Consider the following 22,625-nt stretch of genomic DNA (forward strand, 5'->3'; position numbering starts at 1 on the left):
GTCATGGTTGTTTGGGGTCAGTCATCTCAGGTCCAGGACATCTCTGCAGGAGTTCCTTAGGGTAGTGTCTTCAGCCCAACCATCTTCAGCTGCTTCATCAGTGACCTTCCCTCCATCATCAGGTCAGAAGTCGGGATGTTCACCATTGATTAAAAAATGGTCAATACCATTTGAGTGTTCTCAGGTAACGAAGAAGTCCATATTCATATGCAACAGGATATGGACTATATCCAGGCCTTGGGCTAAAAATTAGAATTGACATTCAAACTGCACAAACATCAATGTCCAATCCCAACAAAAGATAAATCTAACCAATGCCACTTGGCAGTCAATGGCATTATCATGACTGAATCCCGCCCGCCTACCAACATCCTGGAGGTTACCATTCACTGGAACACGAAGTGAACCAACCACATCAATACAGCGGCTACAACGGCAGGCCAGAAGCTAGGAATACTGCGGCAGTAACTCACCTCCTGATCCCCAAAGCCTGTCCCACCAACTACAAGGCACAAGGCAGGAGTGCGATGGGGTACTCCGCACTTGCCTGGATGGGGGCAGCTCCACAACACTCGAAGCATCATGTCCACAAACATCCAATTCCTTCACCAGTGAAGCTCAGTATCAACAGCATAAACCATCTACAAGATGCACTGCAGAAATTTGCTTAGACAGCATTTTTCAAATCAATAACAAACAGAGACATTGTTTGAGAAACTAATCAGGTCTGGCAACACCTGTAGAGAGCAAAACGGAGTTAATGTTGAGTCTGAAATCACTCTTCTTCAGAAGGAGTATCATCCTGGACTTAAAACATTAACTCTGTTTCTCTCCCCACAGATGCTGCCAGACCTGCTGGGTTTCTCTGGCATATTTGCCTTTGTTTTGGATTTCCAGCATCTGTAGTATTTTGCTTTTAATTTTCTTTCTAAGGCAACGATCACTTTCATATAGAAGGACAAGGGCAGCAGATACATGGGAACACCATTACCTACAAATTCGCCTCCGATCACTCACCATCCTGCCTTGGAAATATATCGCTGTTCCTTCACTGTCACTGGGTCAAAATCCTGGAATTCTCTCCCTCGGGGCTTTGTGTGCGTCTACCTACATTACAGGTAGTGGTTCAAAAAGGCAGCTCACCACCACCTTCTCAAAGGGCAACTAGGGACAGGAAATAAATGCTGGGCCAAGCCAGTAGCACCCATATCCAGGAGCTGGGGTTGTATAAATCCCCACTGCTTTCTTGATGGTAACACCTTAGCCTATCGGAGTTGGCTTGCCAACCAATCAGCTATTTTCTTTTCCTCCAATAGTATAAATGACTGTTACATAGAAATGGTTTAAACAGGGAACAACATAGGTTTGTCAGAAATGAAATGTTTAATGTAGATACAACTAAAGACTTGGAATACATCTTTAATTTTGTGCACAGAATAGAGATAATGGGTGAAAGTTCTGAAGCTTACAGCTGTTTGGAGTAAGGTACATAAGACAATAATTATTTCCAGTAGTCAAGCATTTGATTCTCATTGTAAGCACAGTGGTGTTTTGAAACTTTCCATCTTGTACATATCAGGACAAATGCAAGAATGCCATAAAACAAATGCAACATACCAACGCATGTTTCAGGAAAAAGGAGGCTGGTGTGGCAAGTCATAACAGTGTGGAGCCGGATGAACACAGCGGGCCAAGCGGCATCAGAGGAGCAAGGCGGCTGACATTTCGGGCGTAGACCCTTTCTTGCCCATTCCTAGTTGCCTCTTGAGAAGGTGGTGGTGAGCTGCCTTCTTGAGCCGCTTTTTCTGAAGAAGGGTCTAGGCCCGAAATGTCAGATTTCCTGCTCCTGAGATGCTGCTTGGCCTGCTGTGTTCATCCAGCTCCACACCTTGTTATCTCAGATTCTCCAGCATCGGCAGTTCCCACTATCTGAGATTTGGAAACTCAATGCTGATTGGCCTACATTACCATGCCAAAACAACGGGGGGGACAATCAGCTTTTCAAGATTCCTGCTTACTCCACAGGAATGTCTCAACCAGTCAACCTTCATTCTCCCACAGTATAAATCCTCGGGATTGTTTGAAATTTAACATTAGTGTGCATGTCCTGACGCACGCCACACAAACAGTTTCTGCAATGTATCTCTTTTTAATAATCTACAGCAATAATAATCGTACTGGGTTTGAATCCCACCACAGCAGACGGTGGAATGTGAATTCAATAAAATACAATCTGGAATTACGAATCTACTATCACTGTGAAATTATTGCCAATTGTCAGAAAAACTTATCTAGTTCACGAATGTTCTTCCTGGTAAGAAATCTGCCACCCTCACCTGGTCTGGCCTAGACATGGCCCCAGACCCACAGCAATGTGGTTGACTCTCAGCTGCCCTGTGAAATGGATGAGCAAGCCACTCCCTTGCATCAATCACCACAAAGTCCCAAAGAAATGAAACTGGACGGATCACCTGGTATCGACCTGGGCGCTGGAAAAGACAACGGCAGAAACAGCCCTGTTGACCCTGTAGAGTCCTCCTCACTAACAACTGGGGTTAATGCCAACGTTGGGAGAGCTGTCTCATAGACTAGTCAGGCAAAAGCCGGACACAGTCATACTCACAGAATCATACCTTACAGACAGTGTCCCAGACACCGCCATCGCCATTTCTAGGCATATCCTGTCTCACCAGGCAGACAGACCCAGCAGAGGGGGCAGCACAGAGGGATACAGTCAGGAGGGAGTTACTCTGGGAGTCCTCAACATCGACTCTCATGGCTTCAGGTTAAACATGGGCAAGGCAACCTCCTGCTGATTATCATGTACTGTCCACTCGGTTTATGAATCTGTATTCCTCCATGTTCTACAGCAGTTAGAGGAAGCACTGAGGATGACAAGGCCACAAAATGTACTCAATGTCCACCACCAAGAGTGGCTCAGCAGCATTACTACTGATCGAGCTGGTCGGGTCCTAAAGGACATCGCTGCTCGACTGGGTTTGCGGCAGCTTGTGAGGGAACCAACAAGAGGGAAACACATACCCGACATAATCCCCACCAATCTGCCAGCTGCAGATGCATCTGTCCATGAAGTATCGGTCAGAGTGACCATCGCCCAGTCCTTGTGGAGATGAAGTCCTACCTTCACATTGAGAATAACCTCCATCGTGTTGTGTAACACTATCCCCGTGCTCAATGGGACAGACTTCATGCAGATCTAGCAACTCAAGACTGGGCATCCATGAGGCGCTGTGGGTCATCAACAGCAGCAGAGTTGTACTCCAGCACGATCTGTAAGCTCATGGCCCGGCATATCCCCCACTCAACCATTACCGTCAAGCCAGGGGATCAACCCTGGTTCAGTGGAGAGTGCAGGAGAGAATGCCACAAACACCACCAGGCAAACCTGAAGATGAGCTACCAGCCTGGTGAAGCCACCAAACAGGATTACTTACACACCAAACAATGTAAGCAGCGAGTGACAGACAGAGCTAAGTGATCCTACAGCCAATGGATCAGATCTAAGCTCTGCAGTCCTGCCACGTCCAGTCGTGAATGGCGGTGGACAATTAACCAACTCACTGGAGGAGGAGATTCCACAAATATCCCCATCCTCACTGATGGAAGAGACCAGCGCATCAGGGCAAAAGATAAGGCTGAAGCATTCGCAGCAATCTTCAGCCAGAACTGCCGAATGGATGATCCATCTCTCCCTCCTCCAGTGGTCCCCAGCATCACAGATACCAGTTTTCAGCTAATTCGATTCACTCCACGTGATATCGAGAAACGGTTGGAGACACTGGATACTGCAAAGGCTATGGGCCCTGACAACATTCTGCAATAGTACTGAAGGCTCATGCCCCAGAACTTGCCGCTCCCCAAGCCAAGCTGTTCCAGTACAGTTACAACACTGGCATCTACCTGACAATGTGGAAAATTGCCCAGGTATGTCCTGTACACACACACAGCAGGACAAATCCATCCCGGCCAATTACCGCTCCATCAGTCTCCTCTCGACCATCAGTAAAGTGATGAAAGGTGTCAGTAACAGGGCTATCAAGCAGCTCCTGCTCAGCAATAACCTGCTCAGAGACGCCCAGTTTGGGTTCTGCCAGGGCCACTCAGCTCCTGACCTCATTACAGCCTTGAGTTCAAACACAGACAAAAGAGCTGAATTCCAGAGGTGAGGTGAGCGTGGCAGCTCTTGATATCAAGGCTGCATTCGACCGAGTGTGGCATCCAGGAGTCTTAGCAAATCTGTAACCAATGGGTATCAGGGGGTGGGGCAAACGCTCCAGTGGTTGGGACACAGAGGAAGATGGTCACGGTTGGGTGGGGTCTGTCATCTCAGCTCCAAGACATCTCTGCAGTAGTTCCTCAGGGTAGTGCCCTTGGCCCAACCATCTTCAGCTGCTTCATTAATGACCTTCCCTGCATCATCAGGTCAGAAGTGGAGATGTTCACCGATGATTGCACAATGTCCAGCATCATTCGTGACTCCTCAGATACTGAAGCAGTCCGTGTTCAAATGCAACAAAATCTGGACAATATCCTGACTTAGGTTGACAAGTGGCAAGTGACATTCACACCCCACAAATGCCAGGCAATGACCATCACCAATAAGTGACCACCTTCCCTTAGCATTCAACGGTGTTCCCATCACTGAATCCTCCACTATCAACATCCTGGGCGTTATCATTGACCAGAAACTCACCTGGACTCACCACATGAACAGCGGCTACAAGAGCAGGCCAGAAGCTGGGAAGACTGCGGTGAATAACTCACCTCCTGATCCCCGAAGCCTGTCCACCATCTACAAGGCACAAGGCAGGAGTGTGATGGAATACGCCCCACTTGCCTGGATGGGTGCAGCTCCAAAAACACTCAAGAAACTTGACACCATCCAGGAGAAAACATACTGCTTGATTAGTACCACATCCACAAGCATCCACATCCCTCCAGCACTAACGCTCAGTAGCAGCTGTTATTAGACTGATAGACTGTCTAGCCTCATAAAACGCTGATCTTGCGTAGGGCACACCCTGTGCAATGTAACGTTTATGCCTCTGTCCCAAGTGTTTTTCTTCCACCCTATGATCTGTGTGTCCTTGCTCACTCTCCCTGTACTGCTCGCCAACAAAGCTGTACACTTGACAACAAACCAATCAAGCAAGCAATCAAATTTCCCTCTCACTGTGACTGGGTGAAGAGCTAAGAATGGCCTTCTAGACAGGACACTCAGGAATAACTAGAGATGAGTGAACTTTAAAAGTAGTATGCATTCACAAGCTGGGCAGCCTGACTGACTGACAAACCCCAAAGGCTTGCAGAGGTGCTGGTGATAAGACACGACCTGGTACATAGTCCTGCGGGCTGTTGGGTTATTTATCTGGATGGTCAAAAGTACCCTTTGCTGTGGTTAGGGAGGGCAGAGTCCCTTCCCTAAGGTACATTAATGAATCAGTTGGGACGTTACGATAATCCAACAGTTTTATGGTGATCAACATTGATATAATTTTGTTATTAATCGATTAAGTACAATGACACAGAAAATCCAGTACAGAAACAAGTTACTCAACTCAACAAATATGTACTACTGTTTCAACACAGCATGACCCTCCTCCCATTTCACTTGTCTCAGAGTCAAAAATGGCACAGAGAGACCCTTCAGCTGACCGAGCCCATGTTGCTTCCCTTGGATACATCCTGTCACTCCCACTTGATTCCCATAATAGTGTAGGTTAATTTCCCACTAGTCACCATCTATTTTCCGATTCCTCCAGCCTCATGGGCAGCTAGTTCCAGGTCATCACCCCTCAATGCAGAAAAATAGTTCTTCATAGATCCTCCGAATCTCTTACCGCAAAATCTTAAATCTATGTTCCCTCCTCCTGTGCTATCAGCTAGAAGGACTTTTTTCCTCGTCTCTCTTACCCATGCCTGTCCTATTCTTTTAGATTTCTGTTAAATCTCATCACAATCTCCTTTAGTCCAAGGAGAACAAACCCAGTTTGTCTCCAACTGAATCTTGCACCTAAAATTTCCCCCTCCCGAAACCTTGGAAGCACCTGGTAATCCTCCTCCACACTTTCAGACCCTCACTTCCTTCCTAAAGTGTGGGAACCACAGTTAGACCACACCTAAGCTTTTCACCATATCTTACTGTTCCCACTTGGCTGATAGTCCAGCCTCTAAGCTTCCATTGTCTCTACACCTACCGTGCACAAACCATTTGTAATTTTAAAAACCTCAGTCAGGAAACTGAAATGGAATTCAAAAACTGCCATGCTGAGATTTGAAATCTGCTTCACGGAATTATTAGATCAATAATAGAAAACTCGAGGAGGAGAAAGTGCGAGGGTCTTTCAGTTTGTACTTTGTGATGTGGGCATCGCTGCCCGAGCAGACGTAGGCCATTCAGCCCATCAAGTCTGCTCCGCCATTCAATGAGATCATGGCTGACCCTGATCCTCTGTTCCACTTTCCTGCCATATTCCCATAACCCTCAATTCCCTAACTGATCAAAAGCCTGTCCATCTCGGCCCTGAATGGGCTTTAATGACCCAACCTCAACAGCTTTCGGTGGTTCAGAATGCCAGATTCACTACCCTTAGACCAGAAATTCGTCCTCATTGTTGCCTTAAATGGATATCCCCTTATTCCAACATGCTGCCCTCTCGTCTTACATTCTCCAGAGGATAAACAACCTTTCCACATCCACCCTGAAAATTTCCCAAGAATCTTGTATGTTTCAATAAAGTCACCTCTCATTCTACTAAACTGGCATGAGTACAGGCCCAATCTACTCAACCTTTCCTTATAACAGAGTCTCTCCATACCTGGGATCAGCCAAATGATGCCAGGTTATCTTTCCTTAGATAAGGGGCCTAAAACTGTTCACAGTAAGCAGTTGTGGTCTGACTAGTGCCTTGCGTAGCTTTAGCAAAACCTCCCAACTTTTATACTCCATTTCCTTTCAAATAAAAGCCAACACTCCAAATGTCATCCGTTACTGCTGAACTTGGACGCCAGCTTTTTGAGATTTATGCACGAGGACTCTCAAATCCTTGTTCTGTAGTCTTTTTCCATTTAATTAATGCTCAGCTTTTCTATCCTTTCTGCCAAAGTGTATAACTTCACATATGCCATCTGCGAAGCTTTCTCCCTTCCCACTTGTTTAACCTGTCTGTATCGCTCACCAGATTCCATGTGGCATTCTCACCACTTACCCTTCCCACTTTTTAAGAGGAATGAGAAACCCCCGAAATTGCCGCTGAGCTGGTTGGCGTGCTGGGCTGTCTCAGACAGCAGTGAAGAGACAGTGGGTCTGGAATCACGTGTAAACCAGCCCCGATAAGAACGGCAAAAAGACATTAATGAACTAGATAGGTTTTTACGCTAATCACAAGGGCTTCCTTGTCAACATTACACTGGTTTTAAATTTCAAATCTATTGATTAAATCTAAATTCCATCAACTGCTGTGACAGGATTTGAACTCATGTCTCCAAGACCTGGGCCTCTGTGTTAGTAGCCCAGAGGCACCATCACTATAGCAGTGCCTCTCCGAGGGGAGGAAAATTAAATTTGGTTGATTTATCTAACACAAAAGAGAACCAATGAATACCCTAGAAAAATAAACCTTAAAAAACCTGTGTTAGAGTGCAATGCATAGAAGTGGAGGATACGGAGTCTTTGAAGCGATACAGATTTGTCAGGATGCTGACTTAAATTAGGCAAAAAAAAAATTAATGACTTGCAATATACGTTTTCTGCTCTTTCCCAGAAACAAGTTTTAAGACTGAACAAGTATGGAGTGAGCTACATAGGAAGAGAACTACTTCATTAGTTAAGGATTTGAATCTTGTAAATAAACAAGAAGATTGACATTTTATTGAAGGTTTTCATCTTGCACTCATCAGGACAGCCACAAGAATGCCAAATTCCAAACCAGGACAACAATTTATATTTCAGGAGGGAAGGGTGCTCATTTTGCAAGTCAACGTTGATCAGTCAAGCCCTCCCTGCTTTATCCATAGCTTCAATGAACTTGCCAACCAATCAGCACAGCCTTCCGCCACAAGATAATCTGTCTGAGATTTGACATTCTAGCATGTGCTCTCACGAGGGCAAAATGAAAAGTTTTAGAACATTGAACATAGAACATTACAGCAGAGTACAGGCCCTTCGGCCCTCGATGTTGTGCCGACCTGTCATACCGATCTGAAGCCCATCTAACCTTTTTGGTAGAAAAAAAATGACTTTTCGGGGATAGGGGTCCCATCTGGGACTGCAGACCACAACATAAAATAGAAACAACTTAGAGCTGAGCAAAAGAGAAATTTCTTCATTGTAAGGTTCTGGAGTTCATTCCCAGGATTAGTGATTGAGGTAGAAGGTGAGATTGGAAAGAGGAGGATAGAAACAAGGAATCAACGGAAATGGGAACTGACCAAATAAAGGTGTTGAGAACAATTTTTTTTGTTTGGGGAGAGCAAATACCGACTCTGAAAAGAAGGGTAAATGGCCTGTTTCCATGATGCAGCTCCTGTTTACAAAGAGTGCAGCGCTCGCCCAGCACTGACCCTCTGTCAGGACAGGGTTGGAGCATTCTGACTGGTGTTTGACCAGAACTATGACAGTATTCGGAAAGATCACTCAAGCAGGAACACAGGAGTATTCTACTCAACCTGCAGCGTGACACCTTTCTGACCAACAAGAGATCAGAAACACAATATGCTTTGAAATTAAGAAACTAATAAGCTCATTGCAGCTACTGAAATCAGTGTTTCTATTTTAATTTGTTCATGAATGGAAATAACAAAATAATCCTCTCTTGGTTGTACATTCATGAACTGAACATTCTGGAAGCAAATACTCCCCACCTGTAAAATCTGCTCTAATCATTCAATAAATGGTAGCAGAGTGTGGGCATGCACTCCAAATAACAGATCGTTCGCTGGTTGCTATTTCTACAACTCATTTAAGTGACAGTACATAACGCAGAGTCCAGGTTATCCGTCAGGTGCCCCTTAGTTCACCCTGGCTCGGTTACTGACAGCCGTGCAAACAGAAAGCTGGGTCCTTGCACTGTGGAGGTACGAGGCTGGCATCTTGGTATCTGTGCCAGTGCAAAGCTCCATCACAAACCTCCTGCCCATCACCTCCCCCTGATGTAGTCTCCAATGGACAGGTAGGTCGGATGACCACGTCCGTTAGTCTGAGAGTAGCAGCCTGTCAGTCTCTGCCAAGGCAAGTCTCTGTGCGCTGACCGTAGACAAACATTCTTCCCTTCTTCCTTTTTCCTGTTGATTCAAAAAAGAAAGAGGAGAAGAATGAATCTGTCTGTCCAGAGTTCATAAACCCCAAAGTGCTGCTGCTTCAACCTAAAAGCATGGCACCTCTTGCACTGGAACCTGCTCCCATTAGCAGGTCTTTGTATCAGACAGGGAGCTGACGAGATCGGCTGTGGAATGCTTACATTCACATACAAAATCTGCTGACTTTCACTATCCTTACCAGTCCTGTGGAAATTAAACCGTAAAGAGATAACGCCTTGGAACTCCATAGGAACTGTAGTCTAGTCTTGCTGAAGCCAGTGTAAGCAGGTGGACCCTTCAGGATGTCACGCAGGTGAGGAATCGCAATATCTGAGAGTATAACTAGCGCCTGCATGCTTTATATACATGGAGCTTTTCTTAAAAAAAAATTTGTTCACAGAACATGGACATCGTTGGGTGGGCCAGTGTTCAGTACCCATCCTAGGTGCCTTTGAGAAAGTGATGGTGAGATGCCTTTTTGTAAGTCTGCAGTCCATGTGGGGTCAGTTATCAGAGAGGAAGCTCCAGGTATTTGACTCAGAGACACAGAAGGCATGACGACACAGAGTCTTGTAGTTGTGTCTACAATTTTAATCTCTTTACCCAAGGAGATGATACCTGCTGGAGTGTGAATGCAGTGGAGGATTGCCAGATTAATCCCCGAAACGGTGGGACTGCCCTATGAAAGCAGGCTGAGGAAACTGGGAATGTGATCTTACAGAAACATTCAAAATTCCTTTTATCAAAAACAGAACTCGTCAGGGTAGATCATGTTGAGGATTTCAAAGCAGGGGACGCAATTCAGAATAAGGAATGTATATTCCTAACACAAATCCCTCTGCGTATGTACAGTTACACCTGTGACGTCACATCAGCTCCGACTTTCTGCCCACGCAAGTTTTTAAACTCAGAAGGTTCAACTCATTTATTTGCTTTCAGGGAGAAAGGTAAACAGTTCAGCTATAGATTGGACGACTGGAGAATTGCTAATGTTGTCCTCTTGTTTAAGAAGGGTAGCAGGAATAATCCAGGTAATTATTGACCAGGGAGCCTGACGTCAGTGGTAGGGAAGCTGCTGAGGGATAGGATTTAGTCCCATTTGGAAGAAAATGGGCTTATCAGTGATAGGCAACATGGTTTTGTACAGGGAAGGTCATGTCTTACCAACTTAATAGAATTCTTTGAGGACATGACAAAGTTGACAGAGGAGGGAAGGACTGTAGATGTCATATACATGGACTTCAGTAGGGCGTTTGATAAGGCTCCCAGGGCAGGCTAATGGAGAAAGTGAAGTTGCATGGGGTCCAGGGTGTGCTAGCTAGATGGATAAAAAACTGGCTGGGCAACAGGAGACAGAGAGTAGTAGTGGAAGGGAGTTTCTCAAATTGGAGACCTGTGACCAGTGGTGTTCCACAGGGATCCGTGTTGGGACCACTGTTGTTTGTGATATATATAAATGATCTGGAGGAAGGTGTGGGTGGTCTGATCAGCAAGTTTGCAGATGACACTAAGATTGGTGGAGTAGCAGATAGTGAAGGGGACTGTAGGAGAATGCAGCAAAATATAGATAGATTGGAGAGTTGGGCAGATAAATGGCAGATGGAGTTCAATCTGGGCAAGTGTGAGGTGATGCATTTTGGAAGATCTAATTCAAGAGCAAACTATACAGTAAATGGAAAAGTCCTGGGGAAAATTGATGAACAGAGAGATCTGGGTGTTCAGGTCCATTGTTCCCTGAAGGTGACAACACAGGTCAATAGGGTGGTCAAGAAGGCATATGGCATGCTTTCCTTCATTGGGCGGGGTATTGAGTACAAGAGTTGGCAGGTCATGTTGCAGTTGTATAGGACTTTGGTTCGGCCACATTTGGAGTACTGCGTATAGTTCTGGTCGCCACATTACCAAAAGGATGTGGATGCTTTGGAGAGGGTGCAGAGGAGGTTCACCAGGGTGTTGCCTGGTATGGAGGGTGCTAGCTATGAAGAGAGGTTGAGTAGATTAGGATTATTACATGAGAAAGACGGAGATTGAGGGGGAACCTGATTGAGGGCTACAAAATTATGAGGGGTATAGATAGGGTGGATAGCAAGAAGCTTTTTCCCTAGAGTAGGGGACTCAATTACTAGGGGTCATGAGTTCAAAGTGAGAGGAGGAAAGTTTATGGGAGATATGCGTGGAAAGTTCTTTACACAGAGGGTGGTCGGTGCCTGGAATGCGTTGCCAGCGGAGATGGTAGACGCAGACACGTTAGCGTCTTTTAAGATATATTTGGACAGGTACATGGACGGGCAGGGAGCAAAGGGATACACAGACCGTTAGAAAATAGATGACAGGTTAGACAGAGGATCTCGATCAGCGCAGGCTGGGAGGGCCAAAGGGCCTGTACCTGTGCTGTAATTTTCTTTGTTCTTATTATCTACCAGAAGCTCAGAGATAACTCAGCCAGTAAGAAAAGTTGAAAAACATTGCTCCTACACAAACAGCCAAAACTGTGTTCACAAACAATCAACACGAACAACGTTTCCTGTTACACAAGAATCAGGAGCAGGAGTAGGCCATCCGGCCCCTCGAGCCTGCTACGACACTCAATAAGATCATGGCTTATCTGTTCATGGCCTCAGCTCCACTTACCCACCCTCTCATCATAGCCTTTAATTCCTATACTGTTCAAAAAATGTTTTTAGAGCTAAGGTAGGTCATTCAATGAGGAAGCCTCAACTGCTTCACTGGGCAGGGAACTCCACAGATTCGCAACCCTTTGGATGAAGACATTCCTCCACAATTCAGTCCTCAACCTGCTACCCCTTATTTTGAGGTGATGCTCCCTTATTCTAGTTTCACCGGCCAGTGGGAACAACCTCCCTGCTTCTATCTTATCTACTCGCTTCATCATTTCATATGTTTCTAGAAAATTCCCGCTCATTCTTCTAAACTCCAATGAGCATAATCCCAGTCTACTCAGTCTCTCCTCATAAGTCAACCCTCTCAACTCCAGAACCAACCGAGTGAATCTCCTCTGCACTACCTCCAGTGCCAGTACATCTTTCTCAAGTGAGAAGACCAAAACTGTACATAATACTAAAGGTGTGGCCTCACCAGCGCCCTCACAAACGCACATAACCTCCCTGTTTTTAAACTCCATCCCTCGAGCAATGAAGGACAAAATTCCATTTACCCTCTTAATTACCTGCTGTACCTGCAAACCGACCTTCTGTGATTCATGGTTTAGAAGGGGTGGATGCTATGAAGTTGTTTCCGTTAGGCGGGCGGACTAGGACCCGTGGGCACAGCCTTAAAATTAGAGGGGGCAAATTTAAAACTGAAATGAGACGACATTTCTTCAGCCAGAGAGTGGTGGGCTTGTGGAAATCACTGCCGCAGAGTGCAGTGGAGGCCGGGACGTTGGATGCCTTCAAGGCAGAGATCGACAAATTCTTGATCTCAAAAGGAATCAAGGGCTACGGGGAGAGTGCAGGGAGGTAGTGTTGAAATGCCCATCAGCCATGATTTAAATGGCGGAGTGGACTTGATGGGCCAATGGCCTTACTTCCACTCCTATGTCTTATGGTCTTATGCACAAGGACACCCAGATCCCTCTGCACAGGGCATACTGCAATTTTTTACCGTTCAAATATTAGTGTTTTTTACTGTTTTTCTGACCAAAATGGATGAACTTACATTTATGAACATTGTACACAATCTGCCAGACCTTTGCTCACTCACTTAAACTATCCATATCTCTCTGCAAACTTTCAGAGGCCGGTGACCCTTCCTCAGGACACCAAAACATTAACTCTGATTTCTCTTCACAGAGGCTGCCAGACCTGCTCAGCTTTTCCAACAATTTCTGTTTGTGTTTCTGATTTACAGCACCCACAGTCCTGTTGGTTCTTATAGTGTAATGAGGTCAGTAGACGAGTATTCCTGCAGAGTAAGTGCTGCTTGATAGTTCTGTCAACAATCCCATTCATTAATTTGATGATTGACTGTAGGGTGATAATTAGACGAGTTGGATTTTTCCTGCTTAGAGTCAGAGACCACCGCACAGAAAAGAGCCTTTCAGCCCATCGAATCTGTGCCAGTCATAAACAGCCATGTAACTATTCTAATGTGCCAATCAAATCGCCCTACCTCTGCAATCGAAAGCCAGCACAGCCCAGACCATCACCAGAAGCCAACCTTCCATCCACTGACTCCACTTACACGGCTCACTGCTGGGGAAAGGCGGCCATCAAAGACCCATCACACCCTACAACCTCTTCCATCAGGCCGAAGATGCAGAAGCTTGAACACGCGTAGGAGCACGTTCAGGAACAGCTTCTTTCTGGCCGTTATCAGACTGTTGAATGGACCCTCTACCCTCAAATAATGTAACCTGCAACATAACCTGTACGCCGCTAGGTCTTTTTGATCTGTACATCCTTTGCTTGTTGTGATCTGCCTGTACCACTCGTAAACAAAACATTTCACTGCATTTCGGTACACATGACAATAAAATCAAAATCAAGAGTCTCAACAGTTCTCTCCCAGGGATAGCATGGCTTCTCTGTCACTATGAATGCTCAGTAAAGTACATCACATTCTCTTGAGAATTTTCACAGGACCCGCAAATGAACATTTTGAATAGAAGGCCTCCAAGGACAGCTTACAGCTGTCATTAAGATGCTGGCAATCGAGTTGTTTTGTTATTACCTGTTGATATCGCTGCATTGCCTCCTTTTCCTGTAGGATGCGAAACAGCTCCTCATCGTCAGGCTTATAATCCTGGGGCACACAGTAGTCTGGTGGTCGGGGACTGCTGCACATCTCACATCCTGGCCGGGTAGGTTTATTTATGTAGGTACACTTTCCACACGCCCAGCCTGCCTGTCATGAAGAAAATAAATGCAGAGGGAATTTTAAAAAAAAAGACAGAACATTCTGTCAACAAGAGTTGAACACACAGCAGCAGGCAGGGGCTATCAGACAAACAACCATTCTGTGAAGCAAACGCAGAAGTCACTGAAGAAACGCAGCAGACCTGGCAGCACCTGTGGACAGAAGGCAATGTTAACTTTTCAGGTCCAGTAACACTTCATCAGAAAAGCGAGAGAGAGACAGAGAGAAAAAAGCGAGAGAGAAGAGAAAAAAGCGAGAAAAAAATGAGTGTGTGCAAGAGAGCAAGAGATATGAGACAAGGGGGTTGTGAATGGAAAGCCAGGATAGAAGAGAAGCTGGGTAAGTGACAATGAGGACTAGCACAGGAGAGATTGGTTAGGCAGTGCTGAAAGCAGCCCATGTCCACATCCTGGTCCTGTCATAACATGGGTTAAAAAAAAATGGAAGAACATAATGGGGTTCTAAAGTTATTGAACAAGATGGTGAGTTCTAGAAGCTGCAGGGTCCCCAAGCAGAAAATGAGGTGCTGTTCTTCCAGCTTTCACTGAACTACACTGAAACACCGTTAACAAGCCAGAGACAGGGAACAGGGTGCTGTGTTGAAGTGGCAAGCAACTGGAAACTCCAGGCCATATTTGCAGGTGGAACATAGGTATCCTGCAAGCGGTCACGCAGTCTGTGCTTCAGGGAGAGATCCCAAATATAGAGGAGACAACACTATGAGCAGTGAATGCAGTACATTAGATTGAGTGAAGTGAAATGCTGTTTCACCTGTGTTTGGGGCCATGGACAGTGAGGAGGGAGGAAATAAACAGGCAGGTGTTACACCTTCTAAACTTGCAAGGTTAAGGGCCGTGGGGATTGCTGTTGGGAATGGAGGAGGAGGAGGAGTGGACCAGGGAGTCCTGAAGGGAACGGTCCCTGTGTAAGGCTGGAAAGAGAGGGGAGGGAAGGGGAATGTTAGTCTGGCTGGAGGTGATGGAAATGGCAGCTAGCCTTTGGACGTGAATGCTGGTGGGATGGTAGGTGAGTACAAGGGGGACCCTATCATTGCTGTCAGATGGAAGAGAAGGGATGAGGGCAGAAGCACGGGAATTAGATCAGACAAGGCTAATGGTCAAATACTGTTAGGTTAGGTATAACTGGGCCCAAGCGGTCACACCTTTGTTCTACAGAAAGTGTGGGAGTAAAAGGAGAAAATTATACTGCAATTTCTCAAGTTCTTGTTGGGGTCAATCCCAATTACAGCAAACAATGTCGGCGTGCACTTATATAGCACTTTGAACACAGCAAAACATCCAAATCTACCTCAAAAACAATGTTATCTGACAAAATCCAGCACTAGGTCCCAGGAGGGAACATCGGGGCATTTGGGTAAAATCTCAGTGGAAAGATGGGTAAGGTCGGGTGGAGAGATTTTGACTGGGAATTACAGAGCCTAAGGCTAGGCAGCTGAAGGCAGGGCTGCTAATGGTGAAATCAACTTCACATTTCCATCATTGTACCCTCCTAGATCCTTCTGAATCTTTGCTGTTAATAACATATGCTCTTGTTTGCCTAGTCTCTGTAAAACAGGGAGCAGAACCTGGCAAAACACTAATCTAACTCCAGCCTGATTCCAACGATACCTGTGATGACGCGGGGAAAACTTGCTGCACCGGTCTGTTCCAAGCATCATGTAATGAGAGAGACTGAAGTGATTTCAGCTCCAGATTGACACATTGAGTAATATTATTGATGTCCATTCTTCCATCCTTGCTCTTCGGGGGCACTCTACCTGCGGAAACACAGATTTTATTCAGACAATTTACAAAGTATTTAACGAGGGATGGCCATTATGCAGGCTGTGCTGCAGAATCTGAGGGGGGTACAAGGAGACACAACTGAACATCTCTTCAAAAGTAACAGCCTCCAACAGCACGGCCCTGAACCCCTGACAGCGCAGCGCTGATCCTCGGCCCTGACCTCCGACAGCAAGGCCCTGAACCCCCAACAGCATAGCCCTGACCCTCGGCCCTGACCACCCTCCCTCCCCCCACCGACAGTACAAGGCATTGCAGATTCTGGGGTCTGTCTTGAATTGATAGCCAAGCAACAGCATACAACCAAGTCAGGACTGACACTAAATTCTAGGGATGGAACTTAAAATGATCCATGCTGAGACTTGAATTCATGCCTGCAACAATTTACAGCTTTTACTATCTATATCAGCATCCTGACAAATGTTGACTTAGTGATCAGGTTTCCCTCAGACCCCAAGGAACATGTTGCCAGTGGAGGTGGTAGAGGCGGGCACGATAGCAACAGATACATGAATGGGCGATACAGATCCTTGGAATATAGGTGACAGGTTTAGATAGAGGATCTAGATCGCAGGCTTGGAGGGCCGAAGACCCTGTTCCTATGCTGTAATTTTCTTTGTTCTTTGAAAACACCAAGCTGTTTCAGAAATACAATTTGTTTCAACACTGTTCCTCTAAAGGCTTCTTATAAAAAGCACTGGTGAGAGACGATATCAGTGTGAAACAGTGAGACAGTGTGTAAGTGAGCAAGGGAAAGGGAACAAAATCGTCAGCAAACAAGAAAGACACAGAGCGTATGTAATCGTGCTAGTAAGCGTGAGCAAGCGCGTGCCCCTCAAGGGAGAGAGTGCAACAGAGCGCAAGAATGCATGAGGCCATGCATATGGGAGAGCGCGCTTGCGGGAAAGAGCGCATGTGTGAAATAGCATGCACAAGAGGAGAGCGCGCGTGAGAGCACTTATGCCAAAGAACGCGCGTGAGAGAGGGGGAGAGCACACATGTGAAACAGCGCACGCGAGAAAGGGAAAAGACTAAGTAATATGGATCAATGGCAACTAAAGGTTGAGGCATGAAGTAACTGAATCATGAACAATGCTCAGTGAACTGAATGATCTGTTTCCTCCACATGATTTCTTTTGGCCTGTGCTATTCCCGAATGACACGTTCAGCATGTTTACCACACCTTTATTCACTGGCAGCTTGCTCGGTAACGTACTGTACTTTCTCCTCTCTTCCTCCAGAAGGCTCTCCCTCCTCTGCATATCAATGGACATCTCATCATGGGCCATGACAGCGAGAGCCTGCTCCTCCTCGTACTGGCGCCGTGGTAGGTTGGCCAGCTTTGCTGACAGCAGGTACAGGAAGGTTGTGACCCCATCTTTCCTCACACCATACGAACTCAGAGTTCTGTGATCGCTCGCCAGGCACTGGCCAATAATCCAGCGTTGAACCATAGGGTGGAACCCAAAATCTCGGAATACCTAACATGGAACAATAACTGCATTTATTTAGCATCTTTAATGCGTTAAATATCCCAACACAGACCCCAGGTCAGTTACCAAATGTCCCAAGAAACTATGAGGATAGGCAAACAAAGTTCAAAATGAGATTTTTGTAAGAAGATTGATGCAGGGCTATAGGAGAGAACAAGTCAATGAGGTTTGCTTGGGGATTGATTCAGGGCCATGGAGAGACTGTAGGGCAGTGGGATTAGTTTGAAGATTGATACAGGACTATGGGGGGGGGAGGGGTGGTGAAGAGCGGGGCAGTGGGATTAGTTCTGGGATTGATTTCGGAATATGGGGAGAATGGGGGGGGGATTGGGGTTAGTTTGGGGACCGAAACAGGGCCATGGGGAGACAGCGGGGTTTGCTTGGGGATTGATACGAAATAACTTGCTTTTTACACAGCGCCTTAAATATTCGTAGATGCAATCTCAAAAACATGGGACACCAAGCCACAGGAGAATTTCAGGAAGATTGGGCAGAGGGTCAAAAAAGTTCAATTTTAAGGTTGATCTTACAGCACAGAACAGGCCCTTCAGTTCCTCCAGTCTGTACCAAAAGTATACTACTACTAACACTTCCTGTCACTTGCCAGTTTCCATTTTCCAGCACCAGGCCCATTGCCTTGACTGTTATGGCACTTCAAGTGCTCATCCAAGTACTTTTTAAATGTTGTGAGATTTCTCACCTCAATTACCTTCCCAGGCAGTGCATTCCAGGCTCCCACCACTGTTGGGTGTCAAGTGCTTTCCTCAAATCCCCTGTCACACTTTCACCTTAAAATTATGCTCCCTCATTAATGAGCCTTCAAATAATGGGAGAAGCCACTTTCTATGCACTCTATCCACACCCCTCAATTTTATCTACTTCAAACAGATTCCCCCTCCCTCCCCCAACATTCTCTGCTCTGAAGAAAACAACCCGAGCTTATCCAGCATCTCCATCTCTGAAATGCTCCAACTCAGACACCATCCTGGGGAATCTCTCCTGCATCTTTTCCAGCGCAATCACACCCTTCCTATTGTGTGGGGACCAGAACTGCACAGAGTGCTCCAGATGTGGCCCAATCTAAGTCCTGGAAAGCTCCTCCATAACTGCCCCGTTCTTATAACCTATGCCTGGATTATAAAGGCAAGTGTCCTCTGTGCCTTCTTAATTACCCTATTAACCTGTCCAGCTAGCTTCTGAAATTTGTGGACAAACATACCAAGGTTTCTCAGTTCCTCTGAGCTTCCCAGCAACTGGCCATTCATTGGAAGAAGTAACAAGACAAGGGAGTATTTTTCAGGGTTAAATTCCATCTGCTACCTGACCAATCCATTTATATCCTCCTGTAACCTAACACCTTTCCACCTCAACTGTCAACCACACGCTCAATCTTTGTGTTGCCCATAAATTTACTTACATTTCCTCTCACTGCGCTCCCCACCCTTCCTTGTACTCCATTAAAACGGGGTAAGTTACCTGTTGCTTTAACGTGGAAACAGTTGCATAGGGGAAGACCTTCACAAAAATGGTGGCAGAAGATGTGGCGTCCTCCACTTCAACTTTCATACTGAAGGGAAAGAAGAGAAATAACAAAGCCTTAGCCTGGGTGCAATGGAAAAGCCATGCAATCCTTTCTGCTGTTCACTTGATGAGTTTCTACAGAACGAGGTAGCACAGGAGGAGGCCATTCAGCCCATCAAGTCAAATGTGCAAGACGTTCTGCTTCTCATCTCCCCGCTCACTGACTTGTCCCCATTGTTAGGAAAGTGGGTGCTGATTATGCCTTACTGATGGTTAAATCCTCAACCAATATCCAGTGGATTTGGTAACATGGTGGAATCGACGGATGACTGGAGTTACATTCCCTGAAGCTTCACAGAAGGCACCTTTGCAGCTTGCTCATTTAAATAATGGCACACCAAATATCAGACTCCTCAAAACCACCCCGCACTTAGTCTCACTTCCACGCTCTTCTCCATAAGCAGGCAAATAGCTCCTCCCTAATTCCTTGTTCAATTCCCTTTTGAAAGTTACAACTGAAAGTGCTTCTGCTAACCCTTTCAGGCAGTTTGTCCTAGATCATAGCAAAAGAAACAAAGGAAGTTGAGAATATTTTATTGTACCCTGCTGCAAACCTACATCTTCTGGTTACAGAGGCTTTCCTGTCACTGGGAAGAGTTATTTACTCTGGGAACAGTTATTTAGTCTAACAGACGCTGCTCATGACTTCCAGCATTACTGTTTAACTTAAACATTCTGGGTTCCTAATGAGTAAAAGGTCCTTCTTTTACAGTGACATGTGCTGTATTCTGGATCATGTGGTGGGACGTAAACGCGTAGTTACCTGATCTGTTGATTGGGATAAACATCCTTCATCCAGATGCCGAGAGACACTTTCTGCTGAGCCAGACTCACAGCACACTCAGACGACAAGACAGAGTCACCTGCCTCTATTGCTTTGGCAAGTTGCTGAATCAGGTCCTCTAGTAATTGAAATAAACAAACATATATTGCACATGAGGGAAAAAATGAACAAACTTACCAGCATGAGTTACATACAGAGTAAAGCTCCATCTACTCTTCTACACTGGAAGTAAAGTTCTGTCAACAATGCTTCCTGACATCATCCATGTACAACCTGGGTCATATTTAATGCTTCCTGGTTCTGACTCTCCCTGCGACAGACAAAATAATTTGCCTGTTGACTTTAAACAACTTTTTTAGGCATCTTAAATTCCAATTACATCACCACTCAGCCTGCTATACTCAATACAAAACAAGCCTATACTCTGTAATTTGCCCTCAATGTTACCCTTATACCTCTGCAATCATTCCAGCCAGCATGGGCTGCACCCCCTTCCAAGGTCATTAGCCACTTAATGACGAACACAGCCCAAACATGGAAACTCTGCATAGAGTCTGGCCAGAGTTTTACCTGTTCTGGAGATGTCCATTCCTGATCTTGGAACGTTGTGGCCAGCTCCAAGCAGCTCTGCTCCTGTCTTGAGAACTCCCTCTGTCACTGGTTGAGCTGACAGTACTGGGATTCCTGTTGGCTCACTCTGGTACTGTGCGTCAGCAGAAGAACTTGCTACAGGAAGACAACACTCATTGTGATCTAACAAGGCAAACACATGATGGGCAGCTAATTTCCCTCGTAAATTCAATCATGAGATATGAGCACTGCTGGCTGAGTAGTGCTTCGCACTTAACAACATTACTGTGGAGTTACATGCAAAGATCCGATCAAGATGGCAGATTTCCTTCTCAAAGATCATTAGAGAATCAGATGGGTCTTTATGGCAGTTGTCAGCATTAGGTTTGTGACTTTAAATCTCATCATCTGCCGTGGCTGGACTCGAAACCACTTCTCAGCATATTAGCCCAAGGTTCAGAATCACTAGCCCAGGGATGTTACCATCACGACACCACTTCCACCCCAAAACATTCTTCCTTAACTAAATCTAAGACTCTCCGGTTGGTCAAAGATTGTGAGTCAATGCTAAGGGAGTGCCACACTGTCAGAGGGTCACATGCAGGCCAGAGGATGGTGGTTCCCTTCCCTAAAGGGCAGTGAACCAGATGGGTTTTTCCCAACAACTAACAATGGATTCATCATTAGCTGCTTGATTCCAGATTTTTTTTTGTTGAATTCAAATTCCTCTATCTGCCTCGGTCGGATTCGAACCCTGGACTCCAGAACATTACCTGGGTGTCAGGATTAACAGTCCAGCAATAATACCTACCACTCAGACATCAGCTTCGCTGTTACCTAGTACTAAACACCAGCCTTTCCCCATAACGCCGTACACAAAAATATTTCTATCCAAATAATTGGCCAAGGCCCTGTGGAATGTCTCAACTGAGCCTGCCTCCAGCACATTCGCAGGCAGTGTATTCCAGACTCCAACTACTGACTGTGTGAAACAGCACTTTCCTCCCATCCCCATATTCCCTTTGCACATTACTGTAAACCTTTAAATTCAAACCCAAAAGGACAGGCAACATAAAATGAACCAACTGGTCATTGAATCCATGCCAAAGTTCAGAGACCACAAGACAAATTTACGAGCATCTTTAAAAATAAATTCACGGTTTGGCAGGGTTTCTGTTCCACTCCTCCCCTATCCTCTACGTTACCCACCTTTCTCAACTTCCCTCAACGAGCTGGTGATGATGGTTGACCACTTCTGAGCCTCTTTCTCATCTTCAAAGTGATACATCAACTGCTCAGATGGTTGGTTCCTTGTACTAATTCTATGGCAGGTCGCACTTTTGAATTCATAGATGATATCTTTCAAATTAAATTCATAAAGGCTCTGCAAACAGTACAGAAAAAGGTACCTGAATAATATGAAAGTGTAGGAGTGAGACATTTACAGCTCAAAGCCAAAACTGCACATGTTGACGTGTTGAAGAGATAGTAAGAACTGCTGTTGCTGGAGTCTGAGATAACACAGTGTGGACCTGGAGGAACACAGCAGGTCAGGCAGCATCAGGGGAGCAGGAAAGCTGACGTTTTGGGTCAGGACCCTTTTCTGAAGAAGGGTCCCGACCCGAAACACCAGCTTTCCTGCTCCTCTGATTGTCCTTGATGTGTTGAGATGTCTGTTTCAAACTTCCTCACATAATGACACATTACTGGACAACTTCAGCAAGATTGGCACACGCGCTGAATTAAAAGACATGCCTTCACTGGAAAAGCTTAGCAGCGGGATCCACAATTCAAAGAGACAGACGAAGGATACATTCTTTGGGAGGGGGAATTGTGTTTCGATTATGAGGGGCATGGATAAGGGAATAGCCAAGACCTTTTTCCTAGGGTAGGGGATTCCAAAACTACAGGGCAGAGGTTTAATGTGACAGAGGAAGGATTTAAGAAAGGACTTAAGGAACTTTATGAACAGATGAAACATTATTTCTTTCATTCGTGTTGGACTTTACTGGAACAGCAGCAGAGGGCATGTGCCAAGAGGTAAGAGAGGGGGCAAAACAGTGGTGTCTAAAAGCTTGGGGGTCACCTTATGGAATAAATGGAACAAACAGGGAAACATAGAAAATAGGGGCAGGAGGAGACTATTTCAGTCCTCAAGCCTCCACCATTCAATATGATCACGGTTGATCACCCAACTCT

The 22,625-nt window shown here is 45.7% G+C and overlaps 1 protein-coding gene across 1 annotated transcript in view; it reads right to left on the reverse strand.

Annotated features, from left to right (window-relative positions):
* Window positions 1-22,625, reverse strand: part of shrprbck1r (sharpin and rbck1 related) — a 50,160-nt gene that overhangs the window by 21,986 nt on the left and 5,549 nt on the right. Inside the window, exons 2-8 of the mRNA XM_059640771.1 lie at window positions 21,636-21,810; window positions 20,427-20,582; window positions 19,836-19,974; window positions 18,968-19,058; window positions 17,182-17,479; window positions 15,825-15,973; window positions 14,011-14,184 (exon numbers count right to left, since the gene is read on the reverse strand). Coding sequence (XP_059496754.1) covers window positions 14,011-14,184; window positions 15,825-15,973; window positions 17,182-17,479; window positions 18,968-19,058; window positions 19,836-19,974; window positions 20,427-20,582; window positions 21,636-21,810 — 1,182 coding nt within the window. The remainder of the gene's footprint in view (window positions 1-14,010; window positions 14,185-15,824; window positions 15,974-17,181; window positions 17,480-18,967; window positions 19,059-19,835; window positions 19,975-20,426; window positions 20,583-21,635; window positions 21,811-22,625) is intronic.

Source organism: Stegostoma tigrinum, chromosome 2, assembly GCF_030684315.1.
Source record: "Stegostoma tigrinum isolate sSteTig4 chromosome 2, sSteTig4.hap1, whole genome shotgun sequence".
Classification (NCBI taxonomy): domain Eukaryota; kingdom Metazoa; phylum Chordata; class Chondrichthyes; order Orectolobiformes; family Stegostomatidae; genus Stegostoma; species Stegostoma tigrinum.